At 54.8% G+C, this 16011-nt stretch overlaps 2 protein-coding genes across 2 annotated transcripts in view; one reads left to right on the top strand and one right to left on the bottom strand.

Annotated features, from left to right (window-relative positions):
• Lgi4 (leucine-rich repeat LGI family, member 4) overlaps positions 1-1375 on the top strand; it is a 6544-nt gene extending 5169 nt beyond the window's left edge. The window contains exons 7-8 of the mRNA XM_013026168.1: positions 3-169; positions 1061-1375. Coding sequence (XP_012881622.1) covers positions 3-169; positions 1061-1375 — 482 coding nt within the window. The remainder of the gene's footprint in view (positions 1-2; positions 170-1060) is intronic.
• Positions 1376-2799: 1424 nt separating this feature from the next.
• Fxyd3 (FXYD domain containing ion transport regulator 3) lies at positions 2800-8492 on the bottom strand. The gene is made up of 8 exons (XM_013026276.1): positions 8433-8492; positions 6772-6825; positions 5008-5040; positions 4887-4910; positions 4149-4223; positions 3794-3830; positions 3326-3363; positions 2800-2899 (listed from the first exon to the last, which is right to left on the bottom strand). Exons 2-8 carry the CDS (start codon positions 6809-6811, stop codon positions 2880-2882), a joined length of 267 nt encoding a protein of 88 aa, XP_012881730.1. The 5' UTR covers positions 6812-6825; positions 8433-8492; the 3' UTR covers positions 2800-2879.
• Positions 8493-16011: the final 7519 nt, after the last annotated feature.

Genomic DNA, 16011 nt, shown 5'->3' with positions numbered 1-16011 from the left:
CCTGCTGCTGGCCTCCGCCTCGCAGCGGCCCGTCCTCTTCCAGTGGCGCGCAGGCCGCTTCGAGCGCCGCACCGACATCCCCGAGGCCGAGGGCGTCTACGCCGCGCGCCACTTCCACGCCGCCGGCCAGGTGTTCCTGTGCCTCACGCGCTTCATCGGGGACTCCATGGTAAGGGGGGTGGGGGGGCTGCGGCTGGGGGAGGGGCGATCGCGGGGCCCGGACCCCCCAGCAATCCTACACCCCCCAGCAATCCTACACCCCCCCAGCAATCCTACATCCCCCCCAGCAATCCCACATACCCCCCAGCAATCCTACATTCCCCCCCCCCAACACACTTCTGACCTGGCCTGGGGGAGCCCAGGGGCTGCTTTATTTTTTATCCTTCCGGTGCCAAGGCTAGGATTTGAACTCAGGGCCTGAGCTCTGTTCCTCAGCTCTTTCACCCTGCCCCTTTGAGCTACTGCAGCTCCACCCGCTGGGTTTTCCAGGTGGTTCACTGGAGATCAGAGTCTCACGGCCTTTCCTGCCCCAGCTGGCCTCAAACCACCATCCTCAGATCTCAGCCTCCCTGAGTGGCTGGAAGGCATGAGCCACCGGTGCCACCAGGCTTTGGGTGTTACCTTTGGACTCTGAGTCCACCTCCACCACAGTGACCCATCAAAGCTGGTGGGCCCTAAAAGATTACCCCCCAGGATTATATTCTTATTTATTTATTTATTTATTTTGTCACTCATGGGGCTTGAACGCTGGGCCTGGGCGCTGTCCCTCAGCTCTTCAGCTCAAGGCAAGTGCTCTGCCACCTTAGCCACAGCGCCACTTCTGGTTTTCTGAGTGGTTGATTGGAGACAAGAGTCTCACGGTCTTTCCTGCCCGGGCTGGCTTTGAACCACCACCCTCAGATCTCAGCCTCCTGAGTAGCAGGGGTGACAGGCAGGAGTCATCAAGCGCCTGGGCTGGATGGTGACTTTTATAAAGCTAAGGATGCTCTGGGAATGTGGGGGGCTCCTGTCTGGCTCCCCAGCTGCCCCGGGCTGAGCCAGCTGCACTGCCCACCCACAGGTCATGCGCTGGGACGGCTCCATGTTCCGCCCCCTGCAGCTCCTGCCGTCCCGAGGCGCCCACGTCTTCCAGCCCCTGCTCATCGCCAGGGACCAGCTGGCCATCCTGGGCAGTGACTTTGCCTTCAGCCAAGTCTTCCGCCTTGAGCCCGAGCAGGGGCTCCTGGAGCCGCTGCAGGAGCTGGGCCCCCCAACTTTGCTCTCCCCCAGGGCCTTTGCCCACGTCACCTTAGCCGGCAAACACTTCCTCTTTGCCGCCTGCTTCAAGGGCCCCACGCAAATCTACCAGCACCACGAGCTGGACCTCAGCGCTTGAGCTAGCTGGGCCCTGTTCCCACCCAACCTGCACAGTGCTGGGGGATGGGGGCTGGCGAGGGGAAGCAGGCTGCGTCTGGGGGCGTGGCCTGGCAGGCTAGAACCAATCATCAACCATAGATCCAGCCTCAGCCAGGTGGAGGATTTGCCCCGCTGGGGAAAATGGAGAATTGCTGCCTGCTGCGACTTTGCAGCTGGGCAGATGTCCCCCTCTGCCTGCCCCCCCCCACCCCGGGCTGACTGAAAGAGGGGGGCAGATCCCTCTACCACGAAGATGACTTGAGGGGGAGCTTTACTTAGAGTCACAATACAGTGGGGATGGGGGAATCTGAGGGGTGCTCACGTAAAGGTCTGAAAGCACCCAACTCAACTTGACCTTGTGAAAGAACCAGGGAATGCTAGGCGCCGGCTGGTGGCTGGTGGCTTGTCATCCTAGCTACTCAGGAGGCTGAGATCTGGAGGATCGCAGTTCGAAGCCAGCCCAGGGCAAGAGAACGCCATGAAGACTCTTCTCTCCAATGAACCAAAACAAGCCAGAAGACATGGATCTGTGGCTCAAAGGGGCAGAGCAGATAATGCTAAGGGACAATGGCCCCCAAGCCTTGAGTTCAAGCCCTGGTTCTGGCACCCATTAAAACACAAACCACCACAACAAAAAGAATACGGTCCTTGCCTCTGAACTCATTCTGGCCAATGGCTTTCGGGCTGGCCTTTGTGCCGTCACCGTTGCTGGGCAGTGCTGCTGTACGTCCAGGGGTTCAGGCCCAGTGGGAAGAGGGAGATGGAGCTTTGGGTACCCTCTCCCGAATACGGGGGAGGGGGTAAGACAAGTCATACGGATTTGACAAATGTGCCGGCACCCCCCCCTTGCCCATGGTTGTGGGGTCCTGGGAGGGACCCTGGGGACAGGGGGGGGTCTCGTGAACGGTTTTCTGGTTTCTGTGTGAATGGTTCATTGGACATAGACTCTCACAGATGTTCCTGCCTGGGCTGGCTTTGAACCTCGACCCTCTACGATCTCAGCCTTCTGAATAGCAAGGATGACAGGCGTGAGCCACCTGCGCCTGGCTCCGAGTTTTCTTTTTCTGAAATCTTGTCTGTCTCCAGGGCCTAGTAGAGGATTCTTTTGGGGGTGAAATGTTTGGAAAAGATTTGGGAGAGGGGATGAGAACATTTGGGAAGTCTTCCTTGAGTATTGGGAGCTTTGAGGTCCCCTGGGGTTCTCATGTCCCCTAGGGCCACCCTCAAGGGGTGCGGTGGGGAATAATTCTTCACCTCCTGGTCCCCAGCCTCACCTCCCCCCCGCCCCCCGCCTTGTGCACCCGCACAGAGTTGCCAGACCTCCTGGGTGGCAATCAAGATCACATTTTATTCAAAACTAAACAGACAGCTCCTTCCTAGGAGAGCTGAGGGGAGAGGGGGACATGCCAGCCTGGGTGGGGGACTTCTGCGCAAGGCCAGGACCTGGGACAGAGGCCCTCCAGGCCGTTTCCGGTGAGCCGTCCTCAGCAGCTGTGGGCAGAGCCTGGGAGAGGTGAGGGAGGATGTGTGGAGTTCTACCTCCCCAGGGCACCGGCAGGTACACGTATGCAAATGAACGTGCCCGTATGCAAATGAACGCACGCTATGTAGGGGAACTGCCACACATGCAAATGCCAGCACACACAGGCAAACGCTGCAACCCATATGCAAATGAGCTCACGGTATACTCCTCCCCACTGGCCATACAGGCCAGTGCTGCACCCCCTGTGCAAATGAGCACACACACACACTCAAACTGATGGGCACATACCCGCACGCACACGCAAGTGTGCTCCCTCCCATGCCAATGCAAGCACAGGCACACAAATGCTCAAGTACACAGGCAAATACATGCACACATGCAACTGACTGCCATGCACCCCTACCCCTCACTTCCGGCTCCCCTCCCCACCAAGCTGTGTTGTCTTACCTGGAGTGATGAGGGGCGGGGCGTCTCCTGTGCCAGGACTGGGGAAATCAAAGAGGTTCAAATCCATCTCCTCTCCCATCTGGCTGTCTGGCTGTCCTCTCCCTGTCCTAGCTGGTTCAAGGCTAGGCAATTCTCAGACCATCCATACAATGGCTACTTTTCCCTTGTTGATTTACCCAGAGCTGGGATGGGACCATTTCTGAGTTTGGAGACTTTGGGATTTTTTTTTTTTTTTTCTCTACCACTTGAGTCCCAGCTCTATTTCCAGCATTGTGCTGGCTCACTGGAGATGAGTCCCAGACACTTTCCTGACCAGTCTGGCTTTGAACTAAGATCCTCAGGTCTCAGCCTCCTGGGCAGCTAGGATGTCAGGTGTGAGCCATGGGTGCCTTGCTGGCTTCCCTGTCATCCAGGATTTGGGGGAAGTGTGATTTTTCCCAACGTTTTCATACCCAGAATCCACCTTACCTGGGCTTCTGTCTGAATTTGCATTTGCATTTTCCACCTGTTGGGGGAAGGAAGGGTGGTCAGGAGAGCAGACTCCTCCCCATCTGTCATGCAACTCTCCTGCTCCCAGATCTGTGTGTTTGTTATTTCTATGGGTTGTGGGGCTTGAACTCTAGGCCTGGGCACTGTCCCTCAGCTCAGCAGCTCAAGCCACAGCCCTGCTTCCGGTTTTCTGGTGGTTCCTTGGAGATAAGAGTCTCACAGACTTTCCTGCTTGGGCTGTCTGAACCTCGATCCTCAGATCTCAGCCTCCTGAGTAGCTGGGATGACAGGCGTGAGCCACCAGTGCCTGACTGGAGCTAAGGCTGGTACTCACTCAGGAGGATGATGATGCCCAGGGCGCACAGGACCCCCGCACAAATAAGCCCACCGACTCGAAGACTGTGCCAGTCTAGGGAAAAAAAATGGCAGAAGGACACTTCAAGGTCAACCCAGTCTCCACCATCCCAAATTCTCAGGGCCTGCTGGGAGTCATAGCAATAAGAGAGCAGGTAAGGCAAGTGTTCACAGGCAAGTTTACACCCCAAACAAACAAAAGTATGTCTTGTCTGGTCAGGCAGAGATACGCAATCAGCTTGAGGGCAAAAGGTAGAGAAGGAGGCTTCTAGAACAGACCCTTTGAGACCTTCTGATTTGTCAGGAATGATTTGCCAGAGGCCAGCAAAGGAATCCTGTATGGATTTGAAAGAAAGCAGTTGGAGCAGAAGAACTAGCAGATACAAAGGCCCTGAGGTCAGTGGCCCTGGGCTGGGCCACAGGAGGCCGTGGTGGCTAGAGCAAGGGTGAGAGGTTATGGGAGGGGATAGGGGGACCCCAGGGGATGAACAGTGGAACTTGGTGGGGGAGGGGCAGAAGCCGGTCAGGGCAGGTTCTTCCCAGCCCCAGGAAGCTTTCTTAAGTCTACCATCTACTTATCCAGTCTTCTTCAAGGCCTGATGACCACCTCTAGAGCAAGTCCCTGGGTCCCAGCCCAGCCCACCCCCGCCTGCAGCCCTTGAAATAATGTGGGTTTGTAGGAGGCAAAGTGGGGGGATAGAGGGACACAAATTCTCACCATAGTAGAAGGGGCTGTTTTTATCTGCAAGGAAAAAAAAAAAAAGACCCATGAATCCAGTCGTGGGTGGGGGAAGCCTCCAAGGGAAAGTTCCAGAGAAAGAAAACACATTCAAACTCACCTTCAGGATCATTAGCATCCAGGGCAGGCAAACCTGGGGAGGGGGGACAAGCAGGAAGGAGGAGAAATGATAATGATGGCCGCAGCAGAGCCCATAGGCCCTGAGCATCCACAGAGGGCCTCCTTAAAGGAGGGGAGAGGAGAGGAGGACAGATCCTACCTCAAGGGAACAGAGCAGCTGCCACAGTGCCAGCCATCACGCCCCCCAGCCCCACACCTGTGAGTCACCGCAGATTTTCGCTACCTGAAATAGGTAGTAAATTTGTTCCATTTGTTTCTAGACCCAAGGCCAATCCAGGCCTAACAGAGACCAGGGGGAGAGACAGATGGTTCCCATTCTTAGGGAATCTGTTTCCTTCCCCACCCTCACACCACCCTGCCATTACTAGCTGGGCCCCTCCAAAATGAATCACTTTCCTGACCTTCAATCCCCTTTCATGCAAGATGTGACTTTGTTTACCCCGGCCTCCTCAGTGGAATTATATTAAAAACACAAAACAAGGGGCTGGGAAGGTGGCTCAGTGGTAGAGTGCTTGCCTTGCATGCATGAGGCCCTGGGTTTGATTCCTCAACACCACATAAACAGAAAAATCCAGAAGTGGCGCTGTGGCTCAGCTAGCCTTGAGCTAAAGAGCTGAGGGACAGTGCCCAGGCCCAGAGTTCAGGCCTCACAATTGAACCCCCAAAATAAATAAATAATATATATATGTAGCCAGGCACTGATGGCTCATGCCTGTAATCCTAGCTACTCAGGAGACTGAGATCTGAATATCATGATTCAAAGCCAGCCCTGTGGGGGGGAGGGGGGAGGCTGGGAAGGGATGTGAAGGGTAAACCAAAGGAGGAGGCTGCAATGCTTGGTAAGAAATGTACGCATTATCCTGCCCATGTATTTGTAACCCCTCTGTACAGTATGTTCACAAATAAAAAATAAATAAATAAATAAAAAACAACAAAGCCAGCCCTGGCAGGAAAGTCTATGAGTCTCTTATCTCCAATCAACCATCTGAAAACTGGAAGTGGCTCTGTGGCTCAAGTGGTAGAGCACTAGCCTTGAGCTGAAGAGCTGAGGGACAGCGCCCAGGCCCAGAGTTCAAGGCCCACAACTGACTAAATAAATTATATATATATATATATATATATATATATATGTACACACACACATATACACAGACATATGAATTCTGTCAAGCCGGTGCTGGGGCACATGCCTGTAATCCCATCTATTCAGGAGACTGAGAAGTGAAGATTAAGGTTCAAAGCCAGCCCCTCAATGTGTGTGTGTGTGTGTGGAGCCTCCAAAAGTTCTGTGAGATTCTTTTTGTTTTGTTTTTTTGGGGTCCGGTTGTGGGGCCTGAACTCGGCCTGGGCACTGTCCCTCAGCTCTTCAGCTCAAGGCTAGCGCTCTACCACTTGAGCCACAGCACCACTTCTGGCTTTTTTCTTTTTGCTTATGTGGTGCTGAGGAATCGACCCCAGGGCCTCAGGCATGCAAGGCAAGCGCTCTACCACTGAGCCACCTTCCCAGCCCTAGTTCTGTGAGATTCTTATCTCTAGTGAACCAAAAGCCAGAGGTGGCACTGTGGTTCAAGTAGTAGAGCACCAACCTTGAATGACAGGATGTCAGGCCGGAGGGCGAGGAGGCCCTTGGTACATACAAGGTAGAGCCAGACGGGGCAAACCTGCATGGCCTCAGAAAATGAAGGCACCTCCTTTCCCCTCTGGAGGGGGGGGTGGCTCAGTACAGCGTGTGGGGGTCACTCACCTGCCAGGATGATGAGCACGCTCAGGGCCGCCTCCCGCATGGCAGAACACGGATCTAAAGGAACCCAGAAAATGGGCGCTCGCTTTAGCAGAGCCGGCAGCCTGGGGCCTGGTTTCCCTGGGCTGAGAGATAAAGAGGAACCCCAACTTTTAGTGTGTGTGTGTGTGTGTGTGTGTGGTGGGGTGTTGGTAAGTGATCAGGATTAGCAGGGCCTCGGGGTGTTTTTGTGGGGGGGGAGGGGAAGGAGGCAGGTGGCAGGAGGCCCAGATTCTGGGGTGTGTGTGTGTGTGTCTCCCACAGACAGTTTGGAGCCTGCCTGGCTTGGCCCCACTCCTGGATGGGGTCTAGTGGGCACCCCAGGCTGCGGTGCAGGGGGGAGGGGGGGAGACGGGGGGCCAGCTGGCTGGAGGCTGGAGGCTGGAGGCTGGGGGGAGGCCTGGCTGCGATCCCAGGCGCATCTTCCCTCTCATCTACCCACCACCACCTAGCCCCCCTCCCCCAGTGCCAGCCTGAACCCCCTTCTGCCCCATCCAGGCCCCCCAGCTCCACCTGGCTGGTCCCCTCCGCTTCTCCCAGCCGGGCCTGGCACTGATTCTGCTCAGCTGCCACCAGGACCCCGTGAGAAGCCAGATTCCAGGCCCAGCCCACGCCATTCCCCACTGCTCCCCACCACCCAGCCCCCAGGACCCCCAGGCTCCCCTTCCACCTGCCAGGGCCAGTACATACTCGGGGGTGCCCTGTGTGCCCCCCATGGACGCCTCACTCTCCCTCTGCCTGTTCATCCGTGTGTGTGTGTGTGTGTGTGTGTGTGTGCGCGCGCGCGTGCACGCAGTCATGCGCCCATACTGGGGTTTGAACCCAGGGCCTGGGCACTGTCCCTGAGCTTCTTTTCCGCTCAAGGCTGGTGCTCTACCACATGAGCCACGGGTCCACATCCGACTTTCTGCTGCTTAGAGACCAGAGTCTCCCGGCCTCCCTGGTGCCCCGCGGGCATGGCCACTGTCCTCGGCTCTCAGCTCCCGAGCGGCCGGGACGGCAGGCGTGCGCAGCCACACCAGGCCTGCTGCCAGCAGTGCTTGGAAGATCCGAGACCCCATTCCCACCGCCACACCCCAGAGCTCGAGACTCAGAGGTGGGGGTGCCAATGCACCCCCAAATCTCTAATCCACACTATCCATCGCGGAGCCCCCAGGCAGCACCCCATTTCCTAGCAGTCTCCAGCACCCATATTCCCACTCCTAGACCCCCAAGTTCACTTCTCACCCAACAAGACACCCCCAAACACCCTAAAATACCGCTTAGCTACCAACCAGACACCCCCAAACACCCTAAAATACCACTCAGATACCAACCAGACACCCCCAAACACCCTAAAATACCCTTTAAATACCCCCATCATCCAGACAGCACCCCAAATCCAGACACCTCCGGTCACTCTGATATCACCCGCACCCTACTCAGGGCTCACCCCTAATGTCTGTCCTGGGTCCTCCCAACACGGTGGGACCTTCTCCAGTCTCCAGCCTGGAGAAGTCCGGAACCTTGAAGGTTAGAACATTCTAGAATCTTGAACCAAAGGCCTTCTGTGTGGCCAGGTTGGTGGGGCGCACGGAGAGGGAACATGGGGGGAAGCCGAGGGGGGCTGGCGGGGAAGGGCTCACCTGCGGGGCTCACCGGGCTGCACCGCTGGTTCTCCAGAGACTGAGTCACCCCAGGCCCCAAGCCAGACTATCCACAGCCGCGCCCTGAGCAAACCAGCAAACCCGGGCAGGTAGAGGACAGGTCCGGGGCTCAGGCCTCCCCCACCCCATTCCTGTCTTAAAGAGACAGCTCCGAGCCAGGGCTGGAGGCCCATGCCTACTATCCTAGCTCCTCAGGAGGCTGAGATCTAGAGGATGTTGGTTCAAAGCCAACCCAGACAGGAAAGTCCAAGAGACTCTTCTCTCCAATGCAGCAGCAAAGAGCCAGAAGTGAAGCTCTGGCTCAAAGGGTAGAGCACCAGCCTTGAGCACACAAGCGCCTAGTTCCTGAGTTCAAGCTCCAGGAGCACCCCTTCCCCCAGCCACAGGCGCAGCCTTGGAGAGACAGAGGGAGAGGAGGAAGAACTGCCATTTGGGCCAGGCCCCGGTGGCTCACGCCTGTCATCCTAGCTACTCAGGAGGCTGAGATCTGAGGATCGAGGTTCAAAGCCAGCCCTGGCAGGAAAGTCCGTGAGACTCTGATCTCCAATAAACCACTCAGAAAACCAGAGGTGATGCTGTGGCTCAAGTTGTAGAGTGCTCGCCTTGAGCTGAAGAGCTGAGGGACAGCGCCCAGGCCCAGAGTTCAAACCCCAAGACTGACAGAAAAAAAAAAAAAAAAGAATTGCCACTTGGCTCTCTAGAAAGGGGACTGGCTTCTTCCGAGGTCCTGGGCCCCAAAGGACCCTGGGAAATGATAGATCATGGAGCACAAAGACACCTTGTAAAGAGCCAGCCTCCTTGACTTCCTCTGTGTTTGTTTTTTCTTTCTGTGTTGGTCCTGGGGCTTGAACTTAGGGCCTGGGTGTGGTCTCTGAGTTTTTTGTTTTTTTTTTGTTTTTCACTCAAGGCTGATGCTCTACTACTTGAGCCACAGCTCCACTTCTGACTTTTTGCTGGTTCATTGGAGATCAGAGTCTCATGGACTTTCCTGTCTGGGTTGGCTTTGAACCATGATCCTCTAAATCTCAGTCTCCGGAGTGGCTGGCCTGCCAGAGTGAGCTGGTGCCTGCAGCTAGCTGACATGCTTTTAAAGCTAGTAGGAGATGCTGATCAGACCCGGGATGTGAGATCTAGGATCTCTAAAACCACAGCCCCCACCCTTGGCTCACGCCTGTCATCCGAGCTACTCAGGGAGGCTGAGATCTAGAGAATCACATTTCGAGTCCAACCCCAGTCAAGAAAAGTCCATGAGACTCTTCTCTTCAATGGACCACCAAAAAGCCACAAGTGAAGTTATGGCTCAAATGGTAGAGCACCAGCTTTGAGCAAAAAATGCTGAGGGACAGCGCCTAGGCCTTGAGTTCAAGCCCCAGGACTGGCACACAGGGCTTGTTCCCCAGCCCTGGCCTGCTCCCTGTGGGGCCTTGCTCATGGCATTCCTTCCTGCTGGGGTCTGTGCTCATGTCCCTGCTTGGGGGTACTCCCCCCAATTCCGCCCTTCTTAGACAGAGGCACTTTTGTCCCCGGGGCTGGATGGAGAACAAGGCAGCATTGAATGGCTGGCAAGGATTGGGGTCACGGGGAGGGACAGGGGCAGGAAAGGGGCAGCTCCAGGCTGGCCACCAGCTGGACTCCAGATGACCCCCCAAAAGCATGGTGGGGGCAGAAAGGCAGCCAGGGGCAGCCGGGCGGGGGTGCTGGAGGAGGGGACTGGAGGGGGCGGTAAAGACTCTGCCTGCCAGGGATGTGGGAGCCAAGGACCCCCACTTTTGCACTAGGGAGGAGGGTGGAGCAGGCACAGCTGCCCCCCTCATTTACACTGAGTTCTATTTTGTAAGCTCCCTCAACCCCATCCCTAGACAAGGACTGCGCCTGTAGTTGCTCTCTTTAAGAGTGGGCAGATCCTTCTCCAAGGAGATCAAAACACAGGAAGGAAAAACCCTGGGAAGGGTGGGGAAAAAAGGAGGAAGGACCAAGTCAGCTTCAAAGGGGTCTTTGTGCCTGGTCAGACAGCTCCAGCTTGAATGTCCCTGGGAGAGGCACACACCACCCCCATCTATCTCCTCCAAAAAAAACCCACAGCAAGACTGGGGGTCTCGGGAGTAGTAGTGCATTGTCCCCCTCTGCTGGAGCAATATGGAAGTGCAGCACAGTCTCTCGCTTAACTATGAGAAGAAAGCCTTTCTTCCTGGCTGCTAAGGCTCATGCTCTACTATTTGAACCACAGCTCCACGTCTGGCTTTTTGCTGGTAGATTGGAGATGAGAGTCTTACGGACTTTCCTGCTCTTGTTGATTCTCAGTTCTCAGCCTCCTGAGTAGCTAGGATGACAAGCGTGAGCCACCGGCGCCCAGCTTGAAAAACATTCTTCACAATGGTTTCATCTCAAGTGTGATAACTCCTTGGTCAGGCACCTTCCTTAAGCCAGGCATGGTTTAGTGAAACACAGTCGGGCCACAAATGAAGAGAGAAGGCACTCAGAACCCCACTGATTTTTTTCTTTTTGTGACCTCCCTTCTCAAGCAAACAAGGCTCCTTTCCTGGACCTCAGTTTCCCCAGGTGTGCAAAAGAGCAATAATAGAAGTAGCTGGCAATTCACCTAGTGGCTCACACCTGTCATCCTCGCTATTTGGGAGGCTGAAATCTGAGGATCTCAGTTTGAGGTCAGCCCAAGCAGGAAACTCTGTGAGACTCTTAACTCCAATGAACTGTCAAAAAGCTGGAAGTAGAGCTGTGACTCAAGTGGTAGAGCGCCAACCTTGATTGAGCTAAAGCTTGGGTCAGCGCCCAGTGCCCAGACCCTGAGTTCAATCCTGGGACCAACAAGCACACAACAACAACAATAATAATACGGGGATTGCCAGGCAGGGCGGGCTTTCAGATTCAGTGGGGAGCAAGATGTGGGCGACTAACTGGGAATCTGCTCCCCTTACAGGAAGGGGGTGGAATGGAAGGGGCGGAGTTGGGTGTTTTCTAACACAAGTAACAAAGGAACTCTTGTAAGTTAGCCAGGCCTTCCGGCAACCAGCACAGATCCACCCCTGAAATAAACCTTCCTGGTCTCACAGGAGAAGTTAACCACAGCAGATACATTCTCTGGAGATAGTTGTAATACGAAAAACGGATGGGGGGGCTGGGAAGGTGGCTCAGTGGTAGAGCGCTTGCCTTGCATGCATGAGGCCCTGGGTTCGATTCCTCAGCACCACATAAGCAAAAAGAAAAAAGCTGAAAGTGGTGCTGTGGCTCAGGTGGTAGAGCGCTAGCTTTGAGCTGAAGAGCTGAGGGACAGCGCCCAGGCCCAGAGTTCAGGCCCCACAACCGACCAAAAAAAAGAGAAAAACTGATGGGGTACGTGAGGAGATGGGGCCCCCCACTTTACCCTCTCTCCCTGCTTAGCAGCTGTGAGCGTTGGTTGGCCAGCATGAAGTCATCAATTGATGGCTCTTGAAAATGGGGTCAGCTGGGCACCGGTGGCTCACGCCTGTCATCCTAGCTACTCAGGAGGTCGGAGATCTGAGGCTCACAGTTCAAAGTCAACCTGGGCAGGAAAAGTCCATGAGACTCTTCTCTCCAATCAGCCACCAGGAAACGGGAAGTGCTGTGGCTCAAGTGGTAGAGCGCTAGCCTTGAGCTGAAGAGCTGAGGGACAGTGGCTAGGCCCAGAGTTCAAGCTCCACACCACACACACACACACACACACACACACACACACACACACACACAGGTGCAAGATGGGAAATACAGACAGTTCAGGATGAAGTTGGGGGAGGCTGGATAAGGAAGGGATGAATGAGGGCCCTGATTTGAGCAAAGCAGGGCTCCAAGTGTCCCTAGCCATGAGAGATCTGGATTGCTTGGGGGTTTTTTTTTGGGGGGGTCCAACTGAGGGCCTTGCACTTGCTAGGCAGATACTCTACTATCTGAGCCATGCTTCCAGCCCCCTCCCTTTGTTTTTGCATTGGTTATGTTGGAGGTAAGATCTCGCTTTATGGCTGAAGGCCAGCTCGAAGCACGATTTTCCTACTTGTGTCTCTGGGGCTAGCAGACACATGCCATTGTACCCACATACCATGCTTCCCACGAGCTGGGGTAACAGGCCTGCACTGCCATGCCTAGTCAGTAATTGAGTTGGAGTCTTAGGGGAAAACAAAACAAAACAAAACTTTTTTTTTTGCCCTAGTGACCTCAAACTATAATCCTCCAATCTCTGCCTCCAAGCTAAGTACAATTTCAGGGCAATAAGGGGTTCCAATCTGCTGGGAAGGATGGGCATCTTAGCTTGCCAAGGGCTGGGGGGGTCCTTTGTGGGAGCTGGCCCGGGAGGAGGTAGGTGCAAGTCTGTGTTGTACCCCAGGCAGACTCTGTGCAAAGGCGGAGCTGGCTACCGGCCAGCCGGGCATCTAGCATACCATGGCTGATGTCATGCAGGAGTGTCAGAGGTAAGTCTGGGCAGAGGACATGTGCTAATCGTGCCAGGGCCACTGGCGAGGAGCCCAGAGCTATTCATCAAAGTGAACGGAGCTGGCCCATCCAAGACCTGCCCTGGCAGACTCAATGTCTGAGGCTCCAGTCTCTCTTTCTCTGGTCGGTTGTGGGGCTTGAACTCATGACCTGGGCCCCTGTCCCTGAGCTCTCTCGCTCCAGGCGAGTGCACTTCCGGTTTTCTGCTGGTTCATTGGAGATAAAAGTCTCAGGGACTTTCCTGCCCGGGCTGGCTTCAAACCACCATCCTCAGATCTCAGCCACCTGAGCACTAGCCTTGAGCAAAAGAACTCAAGGACCCTGCCCCAGGACCCGCACACATACAAAACAACAACAACAACAAAAGTTGGAAAAACTGCTTAGAGCTCTTGACCAAGTTTGTTTGGCAGCAGGACCAGGACAGGGGACATAGACATTAGTCCCTTGGGCATCAGACAGCACCCATTGCCACAGCAAACGTCACGCCAGCCTCTGCCAGGCGGTCTCCCTGGGGGCTGAGCCAGGATCATGCGGAAGGCAGTTGGAGAATGACGCTACCAGCTACCACAGCCAGTGATGGTTGAAGACAGCCAATCAGAGGCTCAGAGGCACAGTGAGTGGCTGTGGGTGAGACCTGGGCTCTTCCTGTCTGGAGGAGGAGCCAGCCTTGGGGAGCATCTCAGAGGGATGGAGGAGTGTGTGGGGGGCCACAGAAATGAAGGCCTGACTGAGCTAGCCAAGACACCCACTCTTAGCACATTAATTATGTAAGCCGGCTCCAGGCTGATGCGGTTTTCTGTAAGCAGCAAACAGAAGGATGCTAGGAGGGCAGGGCCCAGGGGAGGAGTCAGGCCTGGGGCAGCTCAGTGTCTTCAGGGATGCTCAGGAAGGCCACGCCCCTGGCCCTGCTGAGGAAGCCACGCCCCTGTCAAGACTGGGGGTTTAAGCCACGCCCCTGGCTCTGCTCGGGAAGTCAGGCCTCTGGCCAGGCAGGGGAGGCCCCTGACAATACAGGAGAGGCCAGGTCCCTGGCCTTGGGGGAGAAGCCACGCCCCTGACAATACTGGGGAGGCCACGGCCCTGGTCTTGCTGGGGAGATAATCCCTAACTCTCCAGGGGGGTAGCCATGACCCTGGACTGCCCCAGGATGGACTGTGTTCCTTCAGAGAAAGGACGGAGGTGGAGGCTGGAGGTGGAGGCTGGAGGTTTCCTGGAACTCAGGCCTGGCCAGGGGTCCTGGGAGCTCCATACCCATCCATCTGGCTGAGGCTTAGCGAGGCCTGGGGGTGAAGAGTTGAGTGAGCAGGGAGGGAGGAGACATGGTTAGGAGCTCCCCTAATGGGCAACCTTAGCCCAAGTACCCAGAGCCTCTGAAGAGCTCAGTTTCTTCCCTGTCCCCATTCACAGCAGACAGGGAAACTGAGGCACTGCTTGGCAGAAGCTAAGTCTGGGAGCGTCAAAGGCAAGAGGCTGTGGAACACTGGCTGTGGAGTCCTGGGCCACACTGTGAGGAATGCACAAGTCCTGGGGCTGCCATGATGGGAGGAAGCTCAAGTCACTCACCAAGATGAGTTGGGCGTCCCAGGGGCCCCAGCATTCAAGACTTCCAGTCCACAGGTCAGATTCTTCCCTCCCCTACACTTTCCCCCCAGCTGGTCACGTGGGCCAGGCATACAAGCCCTGTCCAACTGTCTTAAGTCATAGACTCCATTAAGCTCTAATAAAATGGCTGTTATTTTACACTGCTGGAATCCAGGGCGGTTTGTTTGGTCGCCATAGGGCAAAAGAATGGCTCATTTAGTTAAGTGCGTTATTAAAACAGCATTGCTTTTTTTTTTTTTAATGCGGGAATTACAATCCATCTCCCTGCCTAGTCTGCTATTTGAACATAACTCCACGATTATTCCCGCATATAAAATGAATGGTTTTCACACTCCTGGTTAATCACAGTGGTTGTTCCTATTTACAATGTAATTACCAAGGAAAGAGAAACTGCACATTTCTCTCCCAAGGCTCCGAGGTGAGAATGGCAGGCACTGGATAAACACCCGCAGAGCACTCGCTTCCCAGAGGCAGGTACAAAGCCAGCACAGGGGGCTGGGTAGTTGGCTCAGTGGTAGAGTGCTTGCCTTGGATGCATGAGGCCCTGGGTTTGATTCCTCAGCACCACATAAGCAGAAAAAGCTGGAAGTGGCACCGTGGCTCAAGTGGTAGAGCGCTAGCCTTGAGCTGAAGAGCTGAGGGACAGCGCCCAGGCCCAGAGTTCAGGCCCCACGATCAGCAAAAAAAAAAAAAAAAAAAAAAACAAAGCCAGCACAGACACCAGCCCGTGTGTGTATGTGTGTGTGTGTGTGTGTGTGTGTATGTGTGTGTACCTGATACAGCCGCGCTCGCCCTACAGATGATTGAAACTTCAGATTCAAGTATACAGAGACATGGCTTTTCCTGCCTGGGGTGGCTTTGAACCTGAGTAGCTAGGATTACATTCAGTCTTTCTTTTTTTTTTTTTAATCGGTCATGGGGCTTGATTTCAGGGCCTGGGTGCTGTCCCTAAATTTTTAAGCTCAAGGCTTGTACTCTATCATTTGAGGCACAGCACCATTTCTGCTTCTTTTTTCTTTCTTTCTTTTCTTTTTTTGCGATTTCACTGGCCATAAAAGTCTCCTGGCTGGGCATCAGTGGCTCATGCCTATAATCCTAGCTACTCAGGAGTCTGAGATCTGAGGATCATGGTTCAAAGCCTGCCCGGGCAGAAAAGTCTATGAACTCTTACCTCCAATAAATGACTCAGAAAACCAAAAGTAGAGCTGTAGCTCACGAGGTAGAGCATTCACCTTGAGTTGAAGAGTGCAGGGATAGCACTCAGGCCCAGAGTTCAAGCCCCATGACCAAAAAACAAAAAAGTCTCCTGGTCTTTCTTGCCCTGATCTGGCTTTGAACTGTGATCCTCAGATCTCAGCCCATTGAGTAGGTGGGATTAAAGGTATGAACCACCAGCACCCAGTTTGGATCTCTGTATATTTGAGGGTCTCTCTAGGAAGCAGGTGTTTTGGTGGATGAGCCTGGAATCTTATCATTTAAAGGCCTGAGATATGCC

This window comes from Dipodomys ordii, unplaced genomic scaffold (genome assembly GCF_000151885.1).
Source record: "Dipodomys ordii isolate 6190 unplaced genomic scaffold, Dord_2.0 Scaffold92, whole genome shotgun sequence".
NCBI classification, from domain to species: Eukaryota; Metazoa; Chordata; class Mammalia; order Rodentia; family Heteromyidae; genus Dipodomys; species Dipodomys ordii.
Note: the sequence above shows the minus strand (reverse complement) of the source record. Positions and strands in the feature narration are given on the sequence as shown.